The 23,688-nt window shown below is 42.3% G+C and overlaps 2 protein-coding genes across 4 annotated transcripts; one reads left to right on the top strand and one right to left on the bottom strand.

The window, feature by feature from the left end:
• Positions 1–7,268: 7,268 nt before the first annotated feature.
• On the top strand, positions 7,269–7,891 carry LOC123184671 (uncharacterized). Of its 2 annotated transcripts, none has more exons than XM_044596752.1 (2): positions 7,269–7,405; positions 7,501–7,891. In XM_044596752.1, the coding sequence occupies exons 1-2, from the start codon at positions 7,288–7,290 to the stop codon at positions 7,755–7,757; spliced, it is 375 nt and encodes a 124-aa protein (XP_044452687.1). In that variant the 5' UTR covers positions 7,269–7,287; the 3' UTR covers positions 7,758–7,891. The 2 variants fall into 2 exon arrangements, with proteins under 2 accessions (XP_044452687.1, XP_044452686.1); XM_044596751.1 differs by having other exon boundaries at positions 7,269–7,411.
• A 4,939-nt stretch (positions 7,892–12,830) lies between these two features.
• Positions 12,831–19,508, bottom strand: LOC123187396 (BRCT domain-containing protein At4g02110). 2 transcript variants are annotated; one of them, XM_044599252.1, is made up of 10 exons: positions 19,257–19,508; positions 19,059–19,151; positions 18,841–18,945; positions 18,577–18,678; positions 17,773–17,857; positions 17,616–17,682; positions 17,480–17,524; positions 14,265–17,315; positions 13,883–14,099; positions 12,831–13,773 (listed from the first exon to the last, which is right to left on the bottom strand). In XM_044599252.1, exons 1-10 carry the CDS (start codon positions 19,368–19,370, stop codon positions 13,168–13,170), a joined length of 4,485 nt encoding a protein of 1,494 aa, XP_044455187.1. In that variant the 5' UTR covers positions 19,371–19,508; the 3' UTR covers positions 12,831–13,167. The 2 variants fall into 2 exon arrangements, with proteins under 2 accessions (XP_044455187.1, XP_044455188.1); XM_044599253.1 differs by having other exon boundaries at positions 13,563–13,773; positions 13,854–14,099.
• Positions 19,509–23,688: the final 4,180 nt, after the last annotated feature.

Genomic DNA, 23,688 nt, shown 5'->3' with positions numbered 1-23,688 from the left:
CTACAACATCCTCGGCAAAATTGCTAACAAGTAGACAATCTGCCCAAATTCACGAAATGACAAAAGTAGAGCTCGATTGACTCAAGCTAGGGTGCCCCATAATTGCAAACAAAGACATGGATGGATAGAGCACTACAAGATTAACAAAACATCCTTACTGATCATCCTCAAAAGAGGCACGGATCACTAGGAAACAATATGAACATATGGCATATTGAGATAAACAGCTCAAGGACTTAGTGGAAATGCTAAGTCCCTGAAATCAGTATTAACGAATGCTCCACTTTGCAAGCTTGTGCTAGTCACCACACACATCACAAAAATACATGGATTGCACCTCTGGATAGATGGCAAAACATATGTCAAAACTCATGAAGAGCTCAGGGCATATCATGCACACAATAATCATGGCAAAAATGACAAATATCTAAATGGAGCAGCAGATCTGACAACTATCTCAAATAGCATTCTTCTAACAGCATTTCGGGCATCAAGATGAACTCAAATGAAAATGATGCAATGAGATGAAATGATGTACTCTCTGAGATGAACATTTTGATATGCTATATGCCCAAAATGGTGCTATGGATGCGGAGTTACGATGCGATGAACAAGGGCATATGGATCTGGGAATCGGGGACTTGGAAGAAAATTCCACCTCGCGGTTTAGGGTTGACCCGGGCACGCAAAACGAGGCGGTGGCGGATCTCGCCGGAGATGACGGCGGCGGCGGCCAGCGAGGTCGGGGTCGCCGGATCCAGCCCTCCTGCGGCCGGATCTGGCCGGAGGCGAGGCGCGGGCGCCGGGAGGAGGAGGCGGCCGGCGAGGACTGTGGCGGCGGGCGGCGGAGCAGGCCGGCGAGGTCAGGCGGCGAGGCGGCGGTTAGGTAGCGCGGCGGCCGTCGACGAGGTGGTGGCGGCGGGCGGTGGAGCAGGCCGGCGGAGGAGGAGCCACCGGGCGGCGCGGGCGACGGGCTCGCGGGGGCCCCACTCGGGCCTCCCGGGCCGGAGCGGCGGCGGCAGGGGCGTGCCACGTGTCACACGCCGATTGGCGCGGGCGCGGTGGCGGGATTTGTCCGGCGCGGACCGGACGTGTCCGGCGCGCGGATGGAGCGGGGCTAGGGTTTGGGGGAGAGTGGAACCGCGAATTTTTAGGAGGGGTCTATATATAGACATAGAGGGAGCTAGGAGTGTCCAAATAAGGTGCGGTTTTCGGCCACGTGATCGTGATCGAATGCTCTAGATGATGGAGAGGGTTTTGGTGGGTTTTGGGCCAAAATGGAGGGGTGTTGGGCTGCAACACACACGAGGCCTTTTCGGTCCCTCGGTTAACCGTTGGAGCATCAAACGAAGTCCAAATGGTATGAAACTTGACAGGCGGTCTACCGGTAGTAAACCAAGGCCGCTTGGCAAGTCTCGGTCCAATCCGGAAATGTTTAATCCCCACACACAAAAGAAAGGTAGAAATGACCACCGGAGGAGAACGAAGCGCCGGAATCCAAAACAGACAACGGGGAAAATGCTCGAATGCATGAGATGAACATGTATGCAAATGCAATGCACATGATGATATGATATGAGATGCATGACAACGATAACAACACACAAAGATAAAAACCCGAACCCGAGAAAATAAAATAACCTAACGCCGGAAACAGCAAGAGTTGGATTACATATTGGGAAAATCATATCCAGGGTGTTACAATGATTGTGAGCACTCATTAAAATATGACATACTAAAGAGTTGACATTGGACAAGGAATACAATGTAATGGGTTATGCTTTCTTACATCTAAGATAAATTATATTGTCTTGAATCCTCCAACATGTTGAGCTTGCCTTTCTCCCTCATGCTAGCCAAACTCATTGCACCAAGTAGAGATACTACTTGTGCTTCCAAATACCCTTAAACCAGTTTTGCCATGAGAGTCCACCATACCTATCTATGGATTGAGTAAGATCCATCAAGTAAGTTGTCATCGGTACAAGCAATAAAAATTGCTCTCTAAATATGTATGATTGATTGGTGTGGTAGAAATAAGCTTTATACAATCGTGTGATATGAAAGTAATAAAAGCGATAGACTGCATAATAAAGGTCCATATCACAAGTGGCAATATAAAGTGACATTCTTTCGCATTAGTATTTTGTGCATCCAACCATAAAAGCGCATGACAACATCTGCTTCCCTCTGCGAAGGGCCTATCTTTTACTTTTATCTCCTATACTGCAAAAGAGTCAAGGTGATCTTCACCCTTCCTTTTTACATTTTTCCTTTGGCAAGCACAATATGTTGGAAAGATCCTAGTATATATGGCTAATTGGATGTGGGTTTTCATGAACTATTACTGTTGACATTACCCTTGAGGTAAAACATTGGGAGGCAAAACTATAAGCCCATATCTTTCTCTGTGTCCGATTAAAACTCCATACCCATAAGTATTGCGTGAGTGTCAGAAATTGTGAAAGACTATATGATAGTTGAGTATATGGACTTACTGAAAAGCTCTTATACATTGACTCTTTCCTATGTTATGATAAATTGCAATTGCTTCAATGACTGAGATTATAGTTTGTTAGTTTTCAATGAAATTTACGATCCATACTTGATATTGTGATTGAATTATTACTCTAGCATAAGATATCATATGGCAAGAATTATATAAGATCCTGCTCTAAGAATGATCATGATGCCCTCATGTCCGTATTTTATTTTTATCAACACCTTCATCTCTAAATATGTGGACATATTTTTCGATTTTGGCTTTTCGCTTGAGGACAAGCGAGGTCTTAGTTTGGGGGAGTTGATATGTCCATTTTGCATCATGCTTTTATATCAATATTTATTGCATTATGGGATGTTATTACACGTTATGTCAAAATACTTATGCCTATTCTCTCTTATTTTACAAGGTTTACATGTCGGCAGTTAGGATTCTGGCTGGAAAATGAGCAAATATTATAGACCTATTCTGCACAGCTCCAAAAGTCCTGAAACTTCACGGATGATGTTTTCCAAATATATAAAAAATACTGAGCGCAAGAACCTCACCAGGAGGGCCACACCCTGCCCACAAGGGTGGGGGCGCGCCCCTACCTCGTGGGCCCCCTGGTGGCCCTCCGGTGACCATCTTCTGCTATATGGACTCTTTCGATGGGAAAAAAATCATAAGCCATCTTATCGGATGAAACTCCACCGCCACGAGGCGGAACCTTGGCGGAGCCAATCTAGGATTCTGGCGGGGCTGTTCTGCCGGGGAAACTTCCCTCCCAGTGGGGGAAATAATCGCCATCGTCATCACCAACGCTCCTCTCATCAGGAGAGGGCAATCTCCATCAACATCTTCATCAGCACCATCTCATCTCAAAACCCTAGTTCATCTCTTGTATCCAATTCTTGTCTCCAAGTCCGGGTTTGGTGCTAGTAGGTTGGTAGTAGTGTTAATTACTTCTTGTAGTTGATGCTAGTTGGTTTAATTGGTGGAAGATCATATGTTCAGATCATATATGCACATTAATACCTCTCTGATTATGAACATGTTTATGTTCTGTGAGTAGTTACTTTTGTTCCTGAGGACATGGGAGGAGTCTTGCTATTAGTAGTCATGTGAATTTGGTATTTGTTCGATATTTTGATGAGATATATGTTGTCTCTCCTCTAGTGGTGTTATGTGAACGTCGACTACATGACACTTCACCATTGTTTGGGCCTTGAGGAAGGCATTGGAAAGTAATAAGTAGATGATGGGTTGCTAGAGTGACAGAAGTTTAAACCCTAGTTTATGCGTTGCTTCGTAAGGGGCTGATTTGGATCCATATGTTTCATGCTATGGTTAGGTTTACCTTAATACTTTTGTTGTATTTGCGGATGCTTGCAATAGAGGTTAATCATAAGTGGGATGCTTGTCCAAGTAAGGGTAGCACCCAAGCACCGATCCACCCACATACCAAATTATCAAAGTACCGAACGCGAATCATATGAGCGTGATGAAAACTAGCTTGACAATATTCCCATGTGTCCTCGGGAGCGCTTTACATCATATTAGAGTTTGTCCAGGCTTGTCCTTTGCTACAAAAGGATTGGACCACCTTGCTGCACTTTATTTACTTTTTTTACTTGTTGCTCGTTACAAATTATCCTATCAGAAAACTATCTGTTACCACTTATTTCAGTACTTGCAGAGAATACCTTGCTGGAAACCGCTTATCATTTCTTTCTGCTCCTCGTTGGGTTTGACACTCTTACTTATCGAAAGGACTACGATAAATCCCCTATACTTGTGGTTCATCAAACGGTAACTGCTTCATTCGCATATCCATTAGAATGGTACTCCCTCTCTTTTTGTACACAAGGCCACTAACTAAAATCTTAGATACCAAGAAGTATAGAAGTAATTAATTTCATATTAACTCATCATCTTGTTTCTGTCGATATTGTTTTGTGGTCCATCCAGATTAAATTCTTATGCATGCAATCTACTCCCTTTGTTCATAAATATGTCTTTTTAGAGATTCCAATATAGACTACATACGGAGCAAAATGAGTGAATCTACACTCTAAACTACGTCTATATACATCCGTATGTAGTCTATATTAAAATCTCTAGAAAGACTTATATTTAGGAACGGAGGGAGTATCAATCACTCACGCCCCTCACCCTAGGAAGGTGTGCATATGCATGAAGCACATTAATTTTCTCAGCATACGAAGCACAAAACATACGAAGCACAAAAAAAGTTAGTTTTCTTGTGCAAGTGTGGGGAGAGAGCCAGTGGCCTTGTATATGTAGAAAAATGTGTTCTTGGACGATCTGACATGTCATAAGCTTTACCTCAACGAAATAGTAAGACATTGGGAATTTTGAGTGACTGTCTGTTTACTTGTAAGAAAGATAGCTTATATTGTTAGCCTGCTTTTTTGTTTGTTCCACAAGCTTCAAATATTCTACAGTGCTGATAGTGATGGAGAGGTTTGGTTACGGTTATTGGTGTATTGATGTAGAGCCCTCCCAAGTTTTCAAGTACTATTTTAGTCTCCCATTTTTGCAATATAGAAAGTCTCATGATACATTTTCTTCTGCAATCTTATTTATAGGATTGTAGTACATGTTCGGTTTAGTGCTCCTGGCAGCTACTCCCTCCGTCCCAAAATAAGTGACTCAACTTTGTACTAGTTTTAGTACAAAGTTAATACAAACTTGAGTCACTTATTTAGGGACGGAGGAAGTATTGTGCACCTCTCATCCTCCTGGTTACTTCTCTCACACATATAAAATTGGTTCTTGTGTAGTATCGGGCAAAGCACGCGACGTGCGGCCCGTGCGTCGCGAACCAAGCCAAGTGCCCGGCGTGCACGGACGTCAATGTCTTGCACGAGCGCGACTAGGGGGCTGACCGGTAACCGCTACCTCCTATCGGTGAGGATGCCCTGCCCCAAGGAGGCGTACTGCTGCGGGAGCTCCGTGGTGTACTGCATGGTTGGCGACCACCGCCTGGTGTGCCCACACACGCTATGTCGTTGCCCTGAGCCCGGCTGTGGCTTCCTCGACCCGTCGTCGGCGCTTCAAGGCCACCTTGTCGAGCGCCACAAGTGGCCCGTGACTGACATCGCCTATGGGTCCATGCTGGAGATCAACCAGTGGCCAGCCTTTTTCCCCTCGCCGCTGCAGATCAACATGACGACCCCTTCTCGGTTGCTTGATCCGCAAGCAGAACAGCTTCTTTCAGGTCGCCTCCCCCAGCTGCCGCCTCTCCGGTGGTGCCGGCACCGCCGATTCCGTCTTGCTGAGAACGTTGTAGCTTCTGCAGGGACCTGTCTGCTAGCTTGTGCATGTTGAAGAGGACGTGCTTGTACAGAGGGTGGCCGGGCGTACTCCACCAGGTAGTCCGCACTGATGCAGGGGATGTCGTGGCTCACGAACATTTTGAGAATTTTCAAAAAAAAAAAAACAAATTCACGAACATATTTTGAATTCACCAACATTTTTCGAAGTCATGAGTATTTTTTAAAATTTGCCATTTAATTCATGAATGGATTTTAAAAATCACCAACATTTTTAAGTTCTTGAAATTTTAGAAAACTTTTTTTGGGGTTTGACAAACGATTTTTGTAATTAGTAATATAAACACACTTTATTTCAGTTTCATAGCATTCCTAGAAATGGAGAAAAAAAAAGTACAAAGGCTCACGCTCGGATGGGTCGTTAGCCTCTTGTCTCTGTGATGGGCCAGGTCCACGATAGGGTGGTACAGGCGCCACTATTATTATTATTTGCTCGCTTAGAGCGATACTTAGCATCGCCCCTTGGTAGCAGGCGCCCACAAGTTTAAAAAATGGTAGCAGGCGCCACATGATAGAGGCACATCCAAATACGAGAAATACAAATATCTTTTCTTTATTATTAGATTAGATAGATACATGTAGATTTAGAGATAGAGATAGAGATATAAAGATATAAATATTGGATGTGGCTAGGCCTCAGTCGACTGAGATTTAACCAAGTCTCAATTAAGTGACATAACATGCAAGAGAGAAAAAGAAAAAACTGTTTTTTGCACGGATCTTAATGTAAGATTTTATGGATATAGCATTGACTGAGACTTAGCAAGACTGATAAATATTATATTTATTAGGTAGAAAAAGAGATATAGCATCCAAGCCTAAGAGACACGAAATAGCAGTTGTCCATTTGGACTTTGGAGATATTCACTTCTAGAAAGATAATGCATCCGGTCAGTGTGAATCACACAGGTCACACTATAGGAGAAACATACCTCCTCCGTCCAAAAAAACTTGTTCCTCAAATGGATGCATCTAGCCATAAGAGGAGATGCTCGAGATACATCATAGCACAAAGTTCGACCATGCCAAACATAAGAAACAATGTACGTAGAGATATCCTGGGAAAACGTATGTGCGCAAGATCTTCTGAAATTAATGTTGGGTATTAGTACTAGCTGTGCTTTGACAAAGTTAAAGTTGTAACCTTTAAAGGATGGTGTCATACATCTACCACATTTAAGGATGGAGATATGTTATATTGCACCTTTAAAGACCTAGACACTTAGTGTTATACTCTCTTCAATTCATATTAATTGACGTTGATTTATGACAATTAATTGTCGATCATTTAATACAAAGTTGTATTTTTGTATTAAATGTGGGGCAATTAATATGGACCAAAGGGAGTAATGCATTCGACAAACGATATGGCTAGCTAGCTTTATATATCTGGATAGGGAATATGAGGAGACCCCAAACAGAGCCAAAAGAGTTTGATCGTCGACCATGGCCATGGGAGCAAGGTCGGCGATGAAGAAGAGCTTATTGCTAATACTGTTTGTGTTCCCGCTGATCATCACGGTGGCTGATTGCGCCAAGGACATCCCTGCCTCTATTCCCCATGGTCCTCGTACGCAATAATTTATTTACTTTTCCTTTTTTTTCAATTTTGATTGAACATTTTTTGGGTTAATCACATCTATTGGTCATGGGATGCAGCGGGAAACAAAATCTGCGGCGCCACCAGCAAAACATGGGGCGGGTGGAAGCTGTGCAGCGAGCGCGGCACCTGCAATAAGCCATGCCAGGCAGAAGGGTACGAGGAGGGCTACTGCGGCTTCTTCCCCTTCATAACGACCTGTTGTTGCACCAAGCACTGTCTCAGCGCCGCCCCTGGGCAGTCTGTGCAACCTATGCACAAGGGTGACAAACAAACTCAGGCCTTTTTTAGAGAATGTGGCTTTATGACCAATTGACTGGTTTGTACTTGGCACAATACAAGAAAGCGACCCACGGGGCAACGCGGTTGACCTTGCCCCTATATCTGGCCATGGTTTATGGACATTCCATGTTAAGTGGCCTACCAAAGTGCAGTCAGTCTATTTCATCATATATATCTATATCTATATCTATATCTATATATATATACCTACTATTAAAGGGAATAGATATTCTTGGTTTGGTTTAGTCCTTTTCATTTGACTCATACATAGGCTAAGCCACCTAGGCCAGGTACTTATATGTTGTTGGGCCTTTTATGGGCTTTCATAAAGACCGTGAAAAATAATTGGGTCAAAATAAATCAACATCGTTGGAATCAAACACAAGACCTACTGTCTGGATCTTCGATGTAACAACCAACGACCTATGCGCATTCACATTTACTAATCCCAACTCACCCTCAATATATTAGTGGCAGTCCTCATGTTTAGGGCGAGCTAATTAAGCGAATGAGCTAATTAAAGGAAGGATTGTGGGCTTAAATAAAATATTAAAGCAAATGTGGCCAATTAAAGAAAGAATTATGGGAAAATCGATGGAATAATTAAAAGAAAGATTGTGGTCTTAATAAATAGAATATTCAAATAGCTGAGGCTAATTAAATGAAGGACTTGAGGTAAAAAGGTAGGACAATTAAAAGGAAGGATTAGTAGGTTTCAATGTGTTGGGGCTGCTAAATTAGAAAAGGAAGGATTTGACTCCCAACTAAAACAAGTAAGGACGTCATGGTAATTAAAGAAAGGATTATACTTAAATGCTATCAGTGAGAGATTATGCTCGACAAAGAAAGTCTGAACAAGGCTAGATGCATTATATTTTTTTATGTTTATTTTATAGAAGGATGTTGGGTTGCAGCATGTTCTTCATAGTGAATCTGGTGCTGTGGGACATTATGCTTGCACAAAACATAAAATTTTCCCGTTGCAACGCACGGGCATATGTGCTAGTGAACGAAAAAGACAGGTCTTGACCTACTGTCTGGATCTTCGATGTAACAACCAACGACCTATGCGCATTCACATTTACTAATCCCAACTCACTCTCAATATATGAGTGGCAGTCCTCATGTTTAGGGCGAGCTAATTAAGCGAATGAGCTAATTAAAGAAAGGATTGTGGGCTTAAATAAAATATTTAAGCAAATGTGGCCAATTATAGAAAGAATTATGGGAAAATCGATGGAATAATTAAAAAAAGATTGTGATCTTAATAAATAGAATATTCAAATAGCTGAGGCTAATTAAATGAAGAACTTGAGATAAAAAAGGTAGGACAATTAAAAGGAAGGATTAGTAGGTTTCAATGTGTTGGGGCTGCTAAATTAAAAAAGGAAGGATTTGACTACCGACTAAAACGAGTGAGGACGTCATCGTAATTAAAGAAAGGATTATACTTAAATGATATCAGTGAGAGATTATGCTCGACAAAGAAAGTCTGAACAAGGCTAGATGCATTATATTTTTTATGTTTATTTTATAGAAGGATGTTGGGTTGCAGCATGTTCTTCATAGTGAATCTGGTGCTGTGGGACATTATGCTTGCACAAAACATAAATTTTTCCCGTTGCAACGCACGGACATATGTGCTAGTGAACGAAAAAGACAGGTCTTGACCTACTGTCTGGATCTTTGATGTAACAACCAACAACCTATGCGCATTCACATTTACTAATCCCAACTCACTCTCAATATATGAGTGGCAGTCCTCATGTTTAGGGCGAGCTAATTAAGCGAATGAGCTAATTAAAGAAAGAATTGTGGGCTTAAATAAAATATTTAAGCAAATGTGGCCAATTATAGAAAGAATTATGGGAAAATTGATGAAATAATTAAAAAAGATTATGGTCTTAATAAATAGAATATTCAAATAGCTTAGGCTAATTAAATGAAGGACTTGAGATAAAAAAAGGTAGGACAATTAAAAGGAAGGATTAGTAGGTTTCAATGTGTTGGGGCTGCTAAATTAAAAAAGGAAGGATTTGACTACCGACTAAAACGAGTAAGGACGTCATTGTAATTAAAGAAAGGATTATACTTAAATGATATCAGTGAGAGATTATGCTCGACAAAGAAAGTCTGAACAAGGCTAGGTGCATTATATTTTTTTATGTTCATTTTGTAGAAGAATGTTGGGTTACAGCATGTTCTTCATAGTGAATCTGGTGCTGTGGGACATTATGCTTGCACAAAACATAAATTTTTTCCGTTGCAACGCACGGGCATATGTGCTAGTAACTTATTATGGATTAAGAGATAGATTTTCACCAAGTATGCATCACCATCACTCTCTCGTTCGTACGTCGCGAACAACATGTTCTGCAACACTACGGGTGGAAGAAAAGGATCTTGCGCATGCATGGACGAAGCGCCTTTTACCCGTCGGAAGAAATGGAGTGCACTTTGATCTGATCCGGTGATTGCAGGTGCGGCCAGCCAGCCAGCGGCAAGGCATATGAGATTTCAGATCCGTGCCTCGCCGCAACGCAAAGCCTGCGGCGGCCCCCGGAGAAAAGAAGCGGGAGTGATTACATCGCTTTAACTTAGGCCCTGTTAGGAGAATCTTCACTTCACAACTCCACCTCCGGAGTTGGTGGAGTTGCAGTTGAAAACTGCGGAGCAGCTATTTCCTGACTCCACAACTCCTGAAATTTCATGGAGCTGCTGAAATTCCGAACAGGCCTTTAGGCTAGGCGCACGCTTTTCTTGCAGAAGCTCATACAGCGCAAAAGCATTACTTGCCAGGGGTTTGATGCTGCTGCGTCCTTGCTTCCATGCCAAGCTCTAGCTGGTGCGTGCACGTCCAGATCAGCGGTTGATCTTGCATCAGGTCCGCTGCCTCATGTTTCTGTTCGGGTTTCAGAGAGCTTAGTTTGATCTTCTTCTCACATTCTGTGAAAAATTGAATGCATGATTGTTGGCATCTTGTTTGAAAATTACAGCCAGAGGAACGTACGGTGTGCCTTCTGCCGTCTGGCTTGAAAGTAGACAGTGATCTTATTGCAACAGCCCAGCGTAAAATGACAGATTAAAAGCATTGTTGTTTAGGTGTACCACACTCTGCCGTGTGCGTTCAATCAAACCACTAAATAATCCACAAACCTAGTACAGAGCTGAGTGGATCTGAGTTGGAATGACAACTCGGCAGGCGTCTGCAATACAAATCTTCGAGTGACACAAGTCTGTACATTGGCACACATCACTATCATTGCTACATGGGTCTGTCTATATTACATCTAGATGTGAGATATTATCTCACATCTAAGTTCTGGTCCAGCCCATCGCTTTGTTCTCTTATTTGTTTTTTCTTTCTTTCATCGGGCTGGCCGATTGGAGCGCTAAAAAGAATTACAAGTGACACGCTACCTAACACAGGAATCTGGCCGATTGGAGCGCTACCAAAAAACTACAATTGACGCACTAACCGACACATGAATCGAACTGGAGACCTCAATCTCGGGAACAACATTTTCTACCACTCCAACCATTACATGCTACCAATTTAATGAAACGGGAAATGTTTAAGAACACAGTACAGGGTGGAGATTAGAAGACATTTTTTAAATTAATTGAAACCCTTTTTGCAAATTATGAACAATTTTGAATTGTCGAATATTTTTTGAACACAAATTACGTGCCTAATTACAATTGGGATAAAACAAACTACGTGCCTAATTACGAGTCAGGGTGGAATTATAACTGGGAACAACAAACTATGGGCCTAGTTGCGAGTTGACAGTGGACTTGCAACTGGGACAAAAAAAAAGGTCAGAGCCCAGTTGCGAGTTGATGGTGGACTTGTAACTGGGATAAAAAAGGTCAGAGCCCAGTTGCGAGTCAAGGATGGACTTGTAACTGGAACAACAAAAAAATGTCGCGCCCTGGTTGCGAGTCGAGGGTGGACTTGCAACTAAGGGAATTATATAAAACAATGATACGAGTTGCAAGTTGAGGGTGAACTTGCAACTGAGATGGAAAACAAAAGAATTCTAAATTGCGAGATAAGGGCGGATTTGCAACTGGGACAACAACAAACTATGGGCCTAGTTGCAAGTTGAGGGTGGACTTGCAACTGGGACAAAAAAAGGTCGGAGCCCGGTTGCGGGTCAAGGGTGAACTTGCAACTAGGACAAAATAAGTGTTGGACCCCATTGCGAGTCAGAGAGTGGAGTTGCAACTGACACAAAAAAGGTCAGGCCCCAGTTGCGAGTCAAGGGTGGACTTGCAACTGGTACAAAAAAGGTTGGGACCAGTTGCGGGTTGATGATAGACTTGCAACTAGGACAAAAAAGTTAACCCTAGTGAGTTGAGGTTGGACTATCAACTAAAAAAAAGACCGGGCCCTAGTTGCGAGTCGATGGTGGACTAGCAACTAGAACAAAAAAAGGCCATGCCCCAGTTGTGAATCGAGGGTGAACTTGCAACTGAGACAAAAAATGTTAGGCCTCCTTTGGTTTGGAGGAATTTCATAGGAATTTTAGAGGATAGGATTTTTATAGGATTTTTTCCTTTAAAGCCCTTTGATTCATAGGAATAGATTCCTATTCCTACATAGGATTGGTTCCTATCCTTCACATTTCATAAAAAAATAAAAATGACCTAGACTCAATGGAAAAATTCCTTTGGTGTCAACCAAATGACATCTCGTTTCCTATTCCTACTCATAGGATTTGAGATACATGACATCTCATTTCCTACAAAATTCCTATTCCTATGATAATCCTATCCTATGAACCAAAAAAAAGGCCTTAAAGGCTAGTTGCAAGTCAAGGGTGGTATTGCAACAAGGACAAAAAAAAAATCTCAAACCACAGTAGCGAGTCGAGTGTGGTCTTGCAACCGAGGCAAAAAAATTGACAACACCTCTGTTTGGTGGTGGATAGTCAACTAACAACAATGAAAAAAATCATGAATTTTAAAAAAATAGAAAATAAAAAATTGAAGTGAAAAAAGAAAATAACAAAATTACAGAATTTAAATGTTTACAAATTTGAAACAAAATAAATAAAAAATTAAAACAGAAAAGGGGAAAGAGAAAAAGAAACAAAAAAGGAAATAAAAAATTACTCGTGGCTGCAGCCCACGCCGAGGCAACCCACGACCACAAGGCAAGGAAAAAACAAAAAACGGCCTACATGCCACTACGGGGTCTCCTCACGTGGGCAACGCGGGTGGAAACAACACCAAAAGAAAAAAATGCTAAAGAAACAAAAAGAAAAAAGGACAAAAGAATACGAATCTTGATGTAATTGTGTGGTTAGAAAATTAGATGTGAGATAACTATTTCACATCTAGATGTGAAATAGCAAACCTGTTGCTACATATAGTATATTAACACAGCAGCAAATGTCCTTGCCAAAAATAAAACAGCAGCAACAGAGCCAGAATGGTTATTTGCGCTTGGGCTTTCCTGATCTGCTGCCACCTTTCTTGGCCTTCTTCCTAGGAGGTGGTTTCGCTTTCACATGCCCGTCGTCGCACTTGGGGCACAACCAGTCACCATCTAGAGCAGCTCTAGCTCCAGGCTGCGGGTTCAGGCAATCGGCATGCATCCCAGCGCCGCAGCCAGCCTTGCTCCCCTCGCCGCTACCGCTGCAGATCAACATGACGGCTCCTTCCTGGTTGCTCGATCCGCAAGCAGAACAGCTTATTTCGGGGTCGCCTCCCCCAGCTGCCGCCTCTGCAGTGCCGGCGCCGCCAAGTTCACCTTGCTGAGAACGCTCTAGCTTCTGCAGGGACCTGTCTGCCAAGTCGTGCATGTTGAAGAGGACGTGCTTGTTCAGAGGGTGGCCGGGCTTGCACACGTACTCCACCAGGTAGTCCGTGCTGATGCAGGGGATGTCGTGGCTCACGAACTCCTGGACCCACGCGTCCGTGCCCAGCACGCCTGCAGATACTACCGCGAAACTGGCGCCGTGTTTCAGTACCCGGGTGTAGGGTGGGGAGGTCGCTAAGATGGTGCCATCGCCAGCCTTCACTACACGCTTCAGCGTGTCCTGTTGAGAAAATGGAAGGCTTATCAGATAGAAGTGCATATATAGAGCAGCAGCATTAAAAAGTTGCAAAGGATGCGTACCAGATAAACAAGTGTGTGTCCAAACTTACCAATGATGGAGAAATGCACTCTCCATATATAATGATCTTCATCCCGTGGAAGGCGCCATGTCCAGTGCGCTGCCTTAGTTGTCGCCATTTCCTTGGAGCATCCAAACTTATCATGTCGCCATTGTTTGGGCCATCACCATGCCACTCAAATGGTTCTTCCTCTACAAATTTGCCAGCCTCATTGCAAGCACTCAAGTAATCAGACTTGAGTATCCACCTAATATTTCAGAGAAGCAACTAACATTCAGATATTGTGAAATAGAAAAGGGGGTAAAATGACTGTATGTGCCTTTTCTTTTGTACGAGAATCTAGGCAACAAGAACAAGGTATAAAGAACTAAACATGAAGCCTCTGAAACGGCTCATATGGCAAGAGATTTACCTCCCAGCTGCAGCAGCTGCAAAGAATTTTTCGGTTCTGCGGAGCTCAGGTGCGATAAAATGTGTCGCTTGGAAAGACCACTGATGTGAACCCCTGCATACTCTTCCCTTCAGGCGTCTAAGTATGGACATATAATCCTTCCTCAGTAAGCCATGTCCGCTTAAAATAAACCATGTTGGTTCCAACAAGGCCAAGGTTGTGCAATCATTTCCTTCTCTTGTACTGTGGTCACCAGGCACATCTTTCCCATTCCGTACCGATTTTGTGATACATTTGGAACTTACACAGCTAGTTCCATATTTTGATTTAGGAGAGAGGTTAGCATTGGATGGTACATTCTCCTTCTCATGGTGAGTAGAACCATCCATCACATCAGCAACTTTTTTCTTTTTGCTGCTCCTCGGCTTTGTGTTTTGCACATCTTTGGATGGTACATTCTCCTTGTTATGGTCAGTAAAACCATCCATTGCATCTGCAACTTTTTTCTTTCTGCTGCTCCTGGGCTTTGTGTTTTCCACATCTTTGGATGGTACATTCTCCTTCTCATGGTAAGTAGAACCATCCATCACATCAGCAACTTTTTTCTTTTTGCTGCTCCTCGGCTTTATTTTTTGCGCATCTTCCGATATGTCCTTGAAGGAACCTTTGCAAAATGATCCAACTTCATTTGCTGTACCATCCTTATTAGCACTCTGGACATCCTTATCCGCCATTGCCTTGCCAGCATTTGTGGAGCACTCTGCAGCCCTCTTTATTGTGTCAACTTCAGCTTCAGATGGGAAGACACCACCAGTGTTGCAAGGTTCACTACCAGATACATACTGTTGTGTGGCAGAAATTTTCCTCTTCGCAACTGCTTTGCGCACTCTGTTCTTTGGCACTCTATCAGGAGCGCATGTTTCATGATTATCAGCACTTGCAGTGCTTGAAAGCTTTTCAGTGGAAGCTTGGGGAACTGCATCACAAAAATTCGACTTTAAAGATACTGCCTCGGCTTTATCAGCGGTTGATGCATCAGCCATCTTTACGTCAGCAGGCTGGGAAACTTCTGGAACAGCACTCCTTGCTATGGCATATGCCCCCTTCTCAGATGAACCTCTTTGAAATTGATCATCAGTTGCGCCGCCTGGAAGTTTTTCAGGGTTACTTCCCTTTGAAATCACATTAGCAAACTCCATCTTTGAAGCCGCTAGCACATCATTCATCTCACTGTTGGCATTCAGTGAGTTCTTGGCAATTGTGTCTGCTCTACTTCTCAGGATTTCTTCAGGAAAGGATGTTCCACATTCAGCAGCATTCACACTGGTACAATTATTTCCTTTTTCTGCTTCTACGTTTTCATGAGAAAGAACTGCCTCGATACCATGCTTAGACTTGGACTCACTTTTAGAACATGCAGATGATGGGAGTCTACCATTTGTAGCACTCCGAAGCCTCTTAGCACCAGCGTTCTTCACTCTAGAAGTCGATACTTTCCTAGCACCTGCTTCCATGGTTGCATGAGAAACCTCCTTGTCATGCTGCGAGTCCGTAGCTACCGCTTCAATGCTATTAGCCTGTGATGCATTGCTCACTGCTACATTCTGATCTTGACGAGAGAAACTTGAAATTGTTTTTTCAACTTCAATAGAAGGGCTTATGGCACGTTCCTTCTCTGCTGCTGCTTCATGCTGTGTCAGTTCCTTTGCTTTGGCTGGTAACTCTACCTTCGTCTCATTATCAAAAATTTCAGGAAGTTTTTCTGCTTCAGAAGACCTTGCAAGCTTCAAAGAAGTCCTCCTATAGCTCAACAGCTTCTTTCTAGAAGAGTCAGACTTCTGCCTCTCCGTAAGGTTCACAATAACATCACTGTTTACTTTACCATTAGCTTTAATGGGTCGAGATCCAGTGGAATTTTCCCCCAGATCAGAAACTGTTGCTGCGTCAGATGCGATTCCCCTGCTTGAGAAAGGACTATTTGCAGTTCCAGTTGCTGAGTCTGTGCCTCCATTTAGCAGTTTTGGACTGGCTGAAGAAAGCCTGCGCTTCGTCTGAGCAACTACAGAGTCTGATCTATTCACATGTTTTATTGCTTCGTCTCTCAGGCTTTTGGCATCAGCAAGCTCACTAATTTTATCATTGCTCTTCATTGATGCAGAGATATTAAACTCGACATTTGGTGTATTTCTCTCAAAACTTTGGGGAGATGCTGTTTGGTCAACCGAATTTAAATTAGTTCCCGGTGAAACTGACTTCCGAGAACGCTTTCTGGAGTAGCTTAAGATCGGTGTAGTCTTCGACGCAGAATTGCCAGGTGATACCAAATTAGCCTTAAGCAAGGCTGCAGTTCCTTCTATGTTTGCTTGACCAACTTTGGCAGTAAGATCAGCTACAGGTCCATCATCCTTATGATTGACGTTTCCACTCATACGTGACGAGTGCAATGTTTTCTTCAAGAGACTCTCTGCAGAAGATGTTAGTAAACTAACATTGTTGCCAGTGAACTGACAGGGATTGTCCAAATATTCTCCATCAATGTTGTGTTTGTTGATTACTGAAATAGGTGATACCATAGTTGCTTGATGTACAAGATGATCAGCACAATCTGTGAGCCCATTTGTGTTGAGAGTAGAAGCAGCAAGTGGCCTTTTATCACCATCTTTTGTTTCATCTCTGGTAATGTGATCTCCAGGAGCCTTTTCATTGCCACTGGAGTTAATAGGAGGAAGGATAGAATCATGTGCCTCAGGATCAGCAGAATTTGTCACACCATTTGTGTTATGAGTGCTTTGTATGTCAGCTCTAACATCAAGGGGCCTTATGCATACATCTTCACTACCCTGTTCTGAAGTGCCCAGTTGTCTTCCTTCAGTAATCTCGGTATTGCCAGGGGAGACAGTAATACCGTGAACGGATGCGCGGACATCAGGATCAACATGAGTTCCCATTCTGATCCCTGTAACAGAAACACTTCTGGCAATGCTTCTGCTGTGAGATAAACCTCTGCCAGCATCTTCTGCTTCATCTTCGGAGTCCTGAACTTGTACCTCCATCATCTCTTGTTCCCAACCACTGCATAAATAAGTGACCAAATTACTGGATTTAGTACCCACGAAGTGCATGATATACATTGCATATTCTTATGAGAAAATTAACCAGGCATATAAACCCGATGGCTAAAATGAAAGGGGGGAAACATCAAAGAGAATAGCAAGGTGGTTTGGTGCCACACTCACCTTCTGTTATAATTATCAATTGGAAGAATTTCCCAGGCCTTTAAGCTGCAGTAAAATCATATCTGGTGTTTCAGCAGAAATAACCATGACATGACACAATAACTTATTTACAAGACTGGTTAGTAAATACACATACCAATCTTCCAACCATTGGTGATTAACAAGATTGATATTCACCATTTTTGCAAGTTCATACTTCTCACCTGATAGAAAAAGGGATGAGAAAAACTGAGAGTGAACACTAACTGTAAAAAGTGTAAACTGTATGGAAATTTATGAAGAAAACAACATACCTTCGAATTTGTAGCAAATGAGATGGGTGACTTTGTGTGCTATCAAAGGCTTAGAAAACTGTGCTCCCATTAAAGTGACCATTTTCTATATTCAGTAGTGAAATCAATGGTCAGAAACATGTTTCCGCAAACACACATCGTTGTATATTGGAAGACTAACATCAAAGAAGGCGTCAAGTACAAACCAAACCAAATGGTGCAAAAGCTCCAAACCAAACAGCAATAGCCAAGCTTTTTTTTTTTTGAACCGGGCGGATCCCCTTTCCATTACTTGAACAAGCAATAGCCAAGCTAAACTAACATAGCTAAAAACTGACAAAAAAGACTAAGCTGCCTAAGCAGCTACAGCTTTAGGATGAGAACTCCAAAAACAAAATGAAGCGTTCAAACCCAAGTGTGAGAAACTACAAGTCCTTACAAGGAAGGAGGTGAAAATGTGTTAACTGCTAAAGGTGGATCTATGTCGGTAGCATTCTGAATCTTGGCTATGCAGAAGAAATGTTGGTTTCTAACATGTTTGGTGTTCGCAAACTGATTCAGCTGTTTAAGTGTATATAACTAACAGCAAACTTGGCACAACAACAAAAAACAATTTGCTGGAATCAAAGGTATGACAATAAGCTATCCAAACCAGGAACCAAAACTTAAAAACCAAGTATCATCAGTCTATCAACTGAAGGAAACATAACTGTCCTGATCGATAACAAAATGATATTGTCCATATACTATATGTTATTGGCTTTATGAATTAACAATCATAGACCTCTAGGCTAGGAGGTATACAGATAAAAGCAGCAGTATTACCATGATGTCTTCACGCCCATTCTTTTGGTACCCTGTCAGGCAAATGTTCAGCGATTGACTGCCCGGTATGCCATCCAGATCTCTCACTGGCTTATACAATACCTAATCAAATCAAACGGAGTTCAAGTCACCAACTAATCAGCAGAAATAAGATAGCTTCAAAGGGGACTAACTAAAGGGTACTCGGTTAAGACAACGGCTCGCTGAACTTATTTAGACCACACATCTTAATTCGGGTACAGTTAGTACAGTAGCAGAACTGACCCGGTCGGCATCGGCAATCACTCCGGCATCCAGGCTATCGTCCACCCACAGCTCATTCACAACCTTCTTCCCGCCCTCCCGCGCCGCCACGCACACTGGATCATCCTGCATACATTTCGGTTCAAGCACAAGCACAACTGTATTAAGCCACAGGAGAAACGCACCCGACGAAACCACTGGAAGAGCAGAGGAAGCGGAAAGAGGAAGCGGAAACTCACGTAGACGAGGCCGAAGACGACGACGTGGGTGCACCCCGCCGCGCCGTGCCCGCCGGCGTCGGCGCCGCCGCGCCGCACCATCTCGGACCGGTACTGCCAAACGCAGAGCCCTCATCCGGTGAGACGGGCCGAATCGGGCCAACCAGAACGGAACCGAAAAGGGGAGTGTGGGAACCGCGTCGAGGCGGGCGGGCGCACCTGGGACTCGGAGGCGGGGTCGAAGCCGACGAGCGCGAAGCGGACGCCCGCCAAGAGGCGGTCGTCGCCGTCGCCGTCGCCGACGCCATCGTCGTCGCCGTCGTGCGGGAGCATGGAGGGGGGTCCGGGTCGGAGGGACGGGACGGCGGGTAGGGTTCGAGGATTTGGGATTGGGACGGCGGACGGGACGGCGCGCGAGGTTGGAATGGGGAGGACGAGAGAGGGGAGAGGGGGGAATTTTGTTGCGTTTGGTCCGGGAGGGAAAGTTCGAGATCGTAATTTGGTTTCCGCCGGGTACGCGCGGTTTGCAGGGGGAATGGGTCGTGCGGGCCAGTTTGAGAAATTTGGATTCGGCTTTCCAGCTTCCTTCTCGTGCTTTCATCCGTGCTTCTACTTAATTCTATGGTTGTCTTCTTCTCTTTTTTCTTTTTAATCTAATCATCTTCTCTCTTGATTTTAAGAGGGTGGGGTTGGACTTTATTTTGTTTCAATCAAATCAAACCATGTAGATAGGAGCATGGATAGGCACACGATGAAGGAGCAGGCAAGTTTCGTCCGGTTTAAGAGTAGGGGCCGAGAGTCTTTTTGCCCATGACCCATAAGCTGTTTGTCTCAAAAAAAAACTCATCTACATCTACCTAAAAAAACATATCTATATCTACCTCAAAAAAATCTATCTACATCTACATCTCTACTTCTCTCTCTATAAAAAAAATACTAGCAAATATGCCCGTGCGTTGCAACGGGAAGCAAAAAATTATACGCAAGCTAAATAAGTATGACTCAATACCCTGACATATAAGCGTCTTTTTTTAACACGGTGGCTCACCATATTGCCACTTATTTTTCTTCCTGCCCTCGCTGATGATGCCGCGATGTCTATGTGATCACAATGCGTCCGGCGTGCTAAATCCTCAGACTGTGAGCTTGCCACTGCACGCCACATTTGTCATTATGTTGCGCAAGGGTTGCGCAAGGGAATGTTTAAAACTTTAGAAACAAATCTCATCGACCACTAACTACTCCCAACACCCAGACATATAAAGACTTTCAAAAAATCAATCAAATCCTGGACATAAAAGACTTTTGAATCGGTGACAGTTTTTTGAATCGACCAGCTTTTTTTGAAAATTTTGATTTACTCAAAAAATTCATGAACATTATTTTTGTTTACGAACATTTTTTGAAATGCATGAACAGTTTTCGAATTCATGAGCAATTTTTTACTCAACAAACATTTTTTGAAACTATGAGGCTTTTTTAAAATTAGGGAATAAATTTTAAAATTTTAAATTTCTATGAACATTTTTTCTGATTCCCGAATATATTTTGAATACACAACCATTTTTTCAAAATCATGAACATGATTTTATTTCCCAACCATTTTTTCCAAATCATGAATATTTTGTATAATTCACGAACAGCTTTGCAAAACCACCAACATTTTTGAATCCGCGAAAAAATTATGATTTCCTAAACATTTTATGATTTCTCGAACATGTTTTTCAAAACTCACTACTTATAAAACTGAAAATCCCGAATTGGTTTAAAGAAGGAAGAAAACATAATGAGAAAGGAAAATACAAAAAATAAAATGAAAATAAATAGAGGAGTCAAGCCCCACACATGGGCCAGCCCATAAACGCATACGTGGGGGAGAGTACTTGCGATAGAAAAGGGAGGGGGAAATGAGGATGTTGGGTGGCTAGTAGAGCTAGGCGTTAGCCACTGTGTTGCTTTGTGCGTCTGTTATTTCTATTGGTATCACATCTATAAAACATGAAATGCGACGGCGACTTTGGAAAGAAAAAATGAATTGTTTTCTTCACTTATGGGTGGCATAGTGGGTAATTTATAGCAACTTCGGGGGTGTTTTTTTGAATGAACGGGCGGAAGCAATAACCCCTTTATTATTAGGTAGAGATATATATCTTTAAAATTTTGTAAGTTTTCATATTTCACTTTTCTTCTCACCATCTTTCAGCAAACCTTCCTCGGATGATAATCAATCACATTAGTTTATTTACCTTCTAAATTAATTTCACTTTACTTTACTTACCAAACTTTTCATCAAAATATAAGGTAAATCACGGGTGGAATTTGATAATCATTTATTTACACATTCTCATTAATATAGACAGGTAAAACACAAGCTAACATATTAGTAAAATACAATATTTAGTAGGACAATGCATGTGCGTTGCAACAGGCGACATACAAGTAAATAAATCATATAGATGATTATGCAATATGTTAAAGTACTTTGAATATACATATATTCTAGTGATTGCCCATACATTGCAAGGGAGCCATATATACTTCGGCGATTCAACAAAAATCGCGTCTAACATATACTCCATCTATTTCTTTACGTAAGGTGCACATTTTTTCGCCACGGTCTCCAATGCATGGAATTATATAGAATTTGGGACAAAATAACAATTGGCTAATCCGTTGTTTACCGGCAAAGTAACTCGATTAAGACGGAAAAGAAAGAGATTCAGCCAATCGAAAGAGAGATACTTTTCTTTTATGTCTATAGGAGATATGCATGCACTCACGAAAGATATAATTTCATATTTTTTCTGGATGGCTGAAAAAAGAATTACGAGGAACTAAAAGACACACAACGATCTCACGGTAGATCAACCTGTAACCGCTACTCCAATGAAATCAATACTATCAAAGTAGGATGTAGGGTAATATCTTTTCGTGAGAGCCCGAATCTGGGTAAATCACAGTGTCCCCTGTTACCGTCGCACCAAGGCTACCTGTTAGGGCCCCCTATCCGACATGTGCTAGATTTGACTCGATCAGGTGGAGGAAGAGGGCGAACGCGGATGAGGGAGAAGAGATGAGTGGAAAAGTGCTCGTCGGGCATGCGCCTGGATTTCCTCATATTCGCCCACATATATGTTGGATATATGAGTTCTGATCAGCCCAGACGTATTAGGCCGGTTTGAGATACCGTATGGGTCATGATTTCCGCTCGAACATATACGAAATGTTTGGGGTGCCCGGCTCTAGATGCTCTTAGGTCCCATGGTTTTTGTCTCAGGTGATTTTTTTTAATTAGTAGTGAACACTGATTTTGTAGGCTTTGATTTAGCGGTTTTGCTTTGTGCTTCAAGAAGTTTCACGTCCATCCCTTCTTTAAGAAAAAACTTGTTTTAGGCCAGAAACATGCTAGCTTTATGAATTGGTTCCTTCCAGATTTGCTTGTCGGATGAACGAAACGAAAATCTCTTATAGAAAATTGCTTTGTTAGACCATACATGAATCAAACTAGAAGGTTTGTATGTGCTTTGCTGCGCCGTTGGTGCTGTTGGGTTTCTTAAAAAAATTACTCACTCATTTTCAAAATATAAGATGTATGAAAAGTCAAACCTTTTAAGTTTGATCAAATTTGTAGAGAAATATATCAAAATTCATAATGTAAAATCAGTATGATATAGATTCATCATCAAATGGATTTTCATACATTTTATTTAATATTATGGATGTCCATGTTTTTTGCTCTGAATTTGGTCAAAGTTATAGAAATTTGACTTTTCAAAAAACTAATACTCCTTATATTTTGAAGTTGTTAGAATATTTAGTTTGGCGGATGGGGAAGATGATGGAGTGTGCTTTATTTTAATTTATAATGCGGTGATTTGGTGGGCCTTTCGAGGTGTGATTATGTGTTATCCGCAACCAACCTATATTTATGGGGGATTTTTTTTCTTCGGTGGCTGCATGTACTATATTGATGCTACAGTGCCACATGGTGGCACTTCTTTTTTCTAGGTGGTGGTAGGGTGCCGGTGGGGGAGGTGATATGTTTTTTTCATTGTAGTTATCATCATTGAAATGATGCACAACTTTCAATCCCTATGAATCTATCTAGCAATCATGGAATCAATATTCTATTTACTGGATGGCATTAAATTCTAGGGAACTCCACATACTCCCCCCGGTCCTTTTTAGTCTGCATATTGTTAGATTGGATTGGTAAAGCGTTCCTACTCCTCCGTAGAGGAGCCGCAGGTATATGTTGATTCGGGGCAGGAATAACCCCTGCCGTGGTTTACAAGGAATCCACCGATCGCTAGGATACAACGGGATAACGATAGGAAGTTAAACGGGAGAGGATAGAGCAAGTAGTTAAGATTACATGAGAGCAAATATCTCTAAGTCTAACACCCTCCCTTAATCTGAACTACCTATACTAAATTAAGATTATTCTTGAATGCTTCAAATGGCTTGTATGGTAGAGCTTTAGTGAACCCATCAGCCACTTGATCTCTGGAAGGAATAAACCTTATCTCCAATTTCTTCTCTGCAACTCTTTCTTGTACAAAGTGAAAGTCTATCTCAATATGCTTGGTTCTGGCATGGAAAACAGGATTAGCACTTAAATAAGTAGCACCCAAGTTATCACACCATAAAC

The sequence above is a fragment of the Triticum aestivum genome, chromosome 2A (genome assembly GCF_018294505.1).
Source record: "Triticum aestivum cultivar Chinese Spring chromosome 2A, IWGSC CS RefSeq v2.1, whole genome shotgun sequence".
In the NCBI taxonomy this organism is placed as follows: domain Eukaryota; kingdom Viridiplantae; phylum Streptophyta; class Magnoliopsida; order Poales; family Poaceae; genus Triticum; species Triticum aestivum.
Note: the sequence above shows the minus strand (reverse complement) of the source record. Positions and strands in the feature narration are given on the sequence as shown.

What these genes read in the sequence shown, in the direction of transcription:
- LOC123184671 (XM_044596751.1), top strand. Translation starts at nt 7,288, where the DNA reads ATGGCCATGGGAGCAAGGTCGGCGATGAAGAAGAGCTTATTGCTAATA. An exon ending in CTCTATTCCCCATGGTCCTC is followed by an intron (nt 7,412 to 7,500) that starts GTACGCAATAAT and finishes CATGGGATGCAG; the next exon opens with CGGGAAACAAAATCTGCGGC.
- LOC123187396 (XM_044599252.1), bottom strand. Translation starts at nt 19,370, where the DNA reads ATGCTCCCGCACGACGGCGACGACGATGGCGTCGGCGACGGCGACGGC. An exon ending in TGATTGCCGATGCCGACCGG is followed by an intron (nt 18,679 to 18,840) that starts GTCAGTTCTGCT and finishes TGATTTGATTAG; the next exon opens with GTATTGTATAAGCCAGTGAG. An exon ending in CACCAATGGTTGGAAGATTG is followed by an intron (nt 17,525 to 17,615) that starts GTATGTGTATTT and finishes ATTTTACTGCAG; the next exon opens with CTTAAAGGCCTGGGAAATTC.